We start from the raw sequence: 6000 nt of genomic DNA on the forward strand, positions 1-6000 counted from the left end.
CGTGTTTTCATTTGTGTTGGTCGTGTAGAAAACCCGCCACCGTGCTGAACAACAGATTTCTTAATCGATAAACACAGACAAGGTGGAAGAAAGAATTTGGAGGTCACAGACAGTGAGGGAAAGACATAGTTTGGAAATTACTGGAAACATCATGCTGTCATTTAAAAGGGACATTACAATGGGGCAACGAATCAGATGTTAGTGTCAGACGTGTGCAAGTTCATCACAAAGAGACATCAATGACTGTCACCTCTCTCTCTCTCACACACACACACACACACACACACACACACACACACACACACACACAGGATCATAGCCGCACCCACAGCTGCACAAAGCTTAATCAGATTATTTGCATAACAGTGATCCAGCTCGCTTTACGGTGCCTCAGAGATATGGCTAAGACTAAATGAAGGACATTTTTATTGGGTCACTTTTATCGCAAAGTAAAGCAGGCGAGGGGGGCATGACGGGGTGGGGGTCGGATGCACTGAGGGACAAACTGCTGTAAATATGTGTGATAGAAATAGTTCTCGCTCAAAAAGCGCTTATTTCATCTTAAGTATATTCTTATTTATATTCAGACACAAAATAGATACTGTGCGCAGAAGACGTGCGGTCTACTTTTCGCTGGCCTTGCCTTTGAACTTGACCACCATGACGGTGATGTTGTCAGGGCAACCGCGGTAGAAGGACTGAAGGACGATGCTCTTGGCGCCAAAGTGTGGCTCGTCCAGTCGTTCCCTGATGAAGCGAACCGCCTCCTCGTTGCTGAAGGTGTCCCACAGGCCGTCCGACGCCAGGATCATGAACTCGGGCTGCAGCTTGTTCAGGTCAAAGGACATGACGTCGGGATCGGGAATGACCACGTTGAGGTTTTTCAGAGGGTAATCGCCCAGAGAGCGGGACATGGCCAGGATGCCCTGGACGCGCCACGAGCCATTGAAACTGATGAAACCGCCTGAGGATGCGTGGGTGGGATATTAGAAAAAATGTAAGAAGCCAGGATAATAAGGCAGAAATTACAAAAACAAAGGTGGGAGGAGACACACGTGTATAGCTACTTAACCATTAAAATGTAAAATATTCTGACAGATTAAATGACAGGATGTTTCATCAACTAAGAAATGACATCAAAACGCAAACATGGCTCTTTGCCACTGACCCAGTGCAGCACTGTTTTTGTTAGAAACATTTAAATTCATTTCACATCCTGCATGTACAGCTGTGAGTCTACTATGGCTTCCACAGATATGCAGACAGGGAATTATACTGGAAATTACTGGATACTAGGCCATGAAGACTTCCGAATTTGCAGTGAGCAAGGCCATAAGCAGGATGTTAAAAAAGTACTGAGGTTAAAAGTTCAGGCCATGGCTATAAAAAAATCTAATTATGTGTAACTCTGACTAATAAAAAAGGTCCAAAATTCCCGCAAAAATTCCCAGAAAAAGCAGAGGACTTGGTCTCTCTGTCCTCGCTTTAGCAGCCACTGATTCTTCAGCTTCTGTGAGGTATTAAAAGTTAAGCTTGTAAATGCATCTTTAAGCATTTATCGTTATATTTGTATTCAAATAGCCCATGAATTGTGTTTTTTTCCCATTACTTTCAGTATTTTAGCATCATTGCTGCTGACAGCATGTTACACTAACCCTCAGGAGGCACCAAACTCACTGTGGACCATTTATGGATAATTCAGCAGCTAAATGAGCTTGTTTGGCTCATGAAGCTTTATTACATCTTTTCTTTTTGTTGTTGATGTTATAATAGAAAAAATTCGCCCGTTTTTTTCCTCTCTAGTCTCAGTCTTTTATCTTTTTTGTCTCTTGGTGCAGTCTCCGTCCTTTTTTTGTTAATAAAAATGTAAAAATCCCAGCAAGGTTTAAGTTTATGATTAAATACAAATTGGTTATCATTTCCCAGCACAATATAAAGGAATGAGGACAAGTTCAAGACTTTTCCACAGAACAGCACAGACTGTTAAGAATATACCTAATTAATATTATTATAAAGCTTTAATATAAATGTGAACATATTTTATTATTAGTGTGCAAATTTTAGGGGAAAAGGCCTCTGATTTACTGTGTTTTGTATTTTTTAAATAAATTAGTCATAAATCTTAAATGTGAATTTGCTGTTCGGTACTTGATTTATTATTGAGGAGTTAAAAATATTTTTATTTCTATGTTTTTATTTAAAAGTGACAGTGCAGCTTGACGTAGTTCCAGTGCAGAGCATTAAACAGTTTACAGTTTATAATTGTTGCTAATTTCCTGCCCTTGTCCCTTGTTGGGCTTTTACATCGACAATGCACAGGCAAGGTTTACAGCATTCACGTAAATTTACTTTTCTGTTATCAGACCATAAATTTACTCAGCCAGATGCTCCATAATGCAAAGAGATCATCAGCTCTCCTCAGGAGAGTGCTGGCGTTTTAAGGCTGGTGTTGGAGTAAAGGCTCTTCAGAAGAGATCAGTACAACAGTCATTCTGCACATCACAGTTTATGATTGAAGCTTTGGGTGCACTTCTCACTAAAGGCTGCTAAAAAACTGTAGGAAATTTCTCCACTGAAAACATGCTTCTCTTATCAGTCAACAAAATCTTTCATCTTCAGTACCAAATTGGACCATTAGATGGCGATAGTGGGCTATCCTTCTGCCGATCACACTGACTAATCTGGAAATTTGCCATCAAACTCTCCTCACGCAGAGAGTATGCAGATTGGGTTGGAGGGAGAATTGCGCCTACGATTACACCTTAAACACTGAACACCGTCTGGCTGGTTTTGATAACATGCTGCTTTAGAAGCAGATAGTGTTATCAGTCAGTAGGTTTTGATGTCAGCCTGAGACTGAGATGTATGAGGGGGGAGGACTGTGCAATGGCTTTTAGCTTTGATCATAAGAAGACTCATTTCATGCTTTCATAGCAACAATGTGAGTTTGGATGCTCCCTCAAGTTTTAACTGAAGTCTTTTCTGTTGCTCTGAATATAATGAGAACTGCGTATGGGTCTGGATTGCAGCCCATTTTCTCACCGGCCTTCTTGATCCTTTTACGCTCCTTGAGCTGGTAAGGTTTGTGGTCGTGCGATAGAGGAATGGCATTGCCGTCTTTATCGCAAAGAACTCCGCGTGAGTCTCCAACATTAGCCACTGTCAGCTCCTTATCAGACAGCAGGGCCACCAGACATGTAGTTCCTGAAACAGAGGAGGGGAAGGGTAGAGGAGAAGCAAGGAGATGATAATCACGGTAGCTGGACATGAATTTCATAGCAGTCCATCAAACAGCTGCTGAGATATTTCTGTCTTTACCAGAGTGATGGAAAAACAGCATTCATGTGGTTCAAAAATACCATGCTGTTATTAATCAGTGTTTATTAAAAACAATGTGACAGCTGATAAATTTATGTCAGCTCATTATATCCCCAATTCTTAAACCTTAGTATGTGTGATTGAAAACTTGATCCAGTGACAGACACACAATGTTTTACAGTACAGTATAAAAACACAGCACTCTTCCAAGACACGCACGTCCGTCCTGAAGCCACGTGCAAACAATTCAAACGCTCTTTGACGCAACTTCTCTTTCTTCCACTCTTTTTCTCCTTCCTCTCTTTGTTTAGCTTCCCAGCCAGGCAGAACAGTGTATGTACTCAGGATCTGAGGCCTATTGTATGAGATCCAAAGTCCTGTAGAGAAAGAACAGATCTGCCTGTTTGGCCATCTGCTCACACCGAGCGAAGACAAAAGTGGACAGAGAGAGAGGGACACAGGAAAGAGGGAAAAGAAAGTTCTGGACCACCCGGACAGCGAGAGAGGGGGTAGAGTCAAGTCACAGTCAGGATTTTAGGGTAGAAAAATGCCAAAGGAGACAAAAAAGGGCTAAAAACTAAGCAGGTTTAAATGCCACTACAAGTATGTGGATGACCTACTAACATTTCAAACTTTTCTTTTAAGTTTCACATATTTGTGCCGATGCTGACTGAAAATGTATGTTTCAGCTGTTTCTCATTGAACCCGATGGAATAAATCTCTTCTCCATGAAGGCTTCTTCCATCAGTTTGCAGTTATTCTGTCCCAGACCTGACGCAGTCGCTTGGTGAGCAGTGAAACGGTAAAGAAAAGGCTGCAGTGCATGATGCAGATGAAATAAAACAAGTGTGAGATGGGCATAGAGCTGGAGGACAGAGACAATTCCTCAGCAGGACAGTGATTTTATTATTCCCCTTTGAGGAAAGATTTGGGGTGAAACTGGAGGCGGAAAGTAACTAGTCTGAAGTGAAGTGAAGTGAAAATTGATGCCGCTTAATTGTAAATCTCACAGACCTTGTGAAAAATCTATTTCTATTAGTTTCACCACGTTATGCATCCCTAATCCTTGTGCCTATAGCTGTCACTGCACTGTGCCATGCTGTCCAGCTAATTATCCTTATCTAGTTCCCATGGTGATAGAGATAATGGACTGAGGTGCCTTCCTAGCACACCCTTCCCCAATTAGCCTAGCCTCTCAGTGCACACATTCAGCATTCCCTATTAAAATGGCACCATGGCCCATATGCACCCTGTGCTCATGCTAATTATGGGCTTAGCTTGGCCAGGCACACCTTCAACACTCCAATACCATTAACATCTTAACCCCAGTTAGTCTCTCACTTCAATTTGCAACACTGCACTAATTCACTCTTTCAGTTAGCAAACTCTATTTATGCTCTCAAATACATCTGGAGAGTTCAGTCTAAGTGTATCCACAGCACCCGAATGGATTTATGCACTTAGCCAACCTGCTTGGCATTTAGGTGAAAAATGTGGGGTCAGGACTGCCACCATCGCGCTCGCCCTACCTCGCGGTCTTCTTCAAAGCCTTTCTAAAAACACTACCTGCCCATTAGCACATCCACAGTAATTTTATCCCTTAAGAGCTGCCATCCTGCCTTACTTCCTTGGACTTGAACTGTTAACATTTAGAGCAGTATATTATTTTTAGAATGTGGATCATTTCGACCTGCTTTATAAAGTCAGAGCAACACTCTGGATTTGCATATCACGCCTCTCAGACCGTCTCAGCTTTTTATTTTCATTCCATTCATTTTTTTTCACCCCTAAATAACTACAGCAGCTTCCTCGGGGTCAGTCCCAGCCTTTCTGGAGCCCTGTGTAAGATTTAGCTTTGGCTTTAGTGTGCAAAGCCGAACCAACCTATCATTTCTCCACTCTCTCGTTCTTGGCAAAATAGGAGAGTAGCAGAAGATTTGATTTAACTGGGCTATGACCATATCTATTCTAGTTAGTCTAGTTCAGGGAGTTTGGTTCTCAAAGTCAAACCTTAATCTGCTTTAACGTTCCTCCCCTAAAGCTGGAATGCATGCTTAATATAAACAGCACAAACAGAGGTATTCAATTCACTTCAATGTTATTTACATAGCTCCACATCAAAACAGCATTCGCCTCAAGCCGCTTTATTTTGTAAGGTAAAAACCTTGCAAAAACACAGTGAAAATCCCCATGATCGAGCAAGCACTTTGGCGACAGTGGGAAGGAAAAACACCCTCTTAACAGGAAGAAGTTGAGGGTAAGGGGAGGAAAATGCTCTCCTTTCTTGGTCAAAACCCAGTGGCCACCTTACCCTCCACGCAATTTATCTGCCCAAACTTCAGTTTCGCATCCAGCAGAAATGAGTAGAAGCCAGCAAAGCCTTCTCTCTAATGCTGCACTCATTAATTGATCTTTATACAACTTGTGTAGTAGACCTCGAGACCTGAATGTTGGTAGAGTTAACCTTTAATATAATTTACTCTTCCAATTTCTTTTCCCTTCCCACAAACAAGAGGGTGCAGAAAAAATAAAAAGCTTAACGCCCCGAGGCCTTACAGACCTTAACAACTCTTTTAGAAATAACATCAATCTTGCAAAGACTTAAAACTTGAATTCTAAGGTGAGAGCGAATTCCTCACACACACACACACACACACACACACACACACACACACACACACA

The 6000-nt window shown here is 41.8% G+C and overlaps 1 protein-coding gene across 1 annotated transcript in view; it reads right to left on the minus strand.

Moving 5' to 3' along the window:
* Positions 1 to 16: 16 nt before the first annotated feature.
* ppm1lb (protein phosphatase, Mg2+/Mn2+ dependent, 1Lb) overlaps positions 17 to 6000 on the minus strand; it is a 51015-nt gene continuing 45031 nt past the window's right edge. The window contains exons 3-4 of the mRNA XM_005930016.3: positions 3043 to 3204; positions 17 to 964 (exon numbers count right to left, since the gene is read on the minus strand). Of these exons, the coding sequence (XP_005930078.1) occupies positions 624 to 964; positions 3043 to 3204 (503 nt within the window). The 3' untranslated portion in view covers positions 17 to 623. The remainder of the gene's footprint in view (positions 965 to 3042; positions 3205 to 6000) is intronic.

Source organism: Haplochromis burtoni, unplaced genomic scaffold (genome assembly GCF_018398535.1).
Source record: "Haplochromis burtoni strain Fernald_Lab_line unplaced genomic scaffold, NCSU_Asbu1 Contig_128, whole genome shotgun sequence".
NCBI lineage: Eukaryota > Metazoa > Chordata > Actinopteri > Cichliformes > Cichlidae > Haplochromis > Haplochromis burtoni.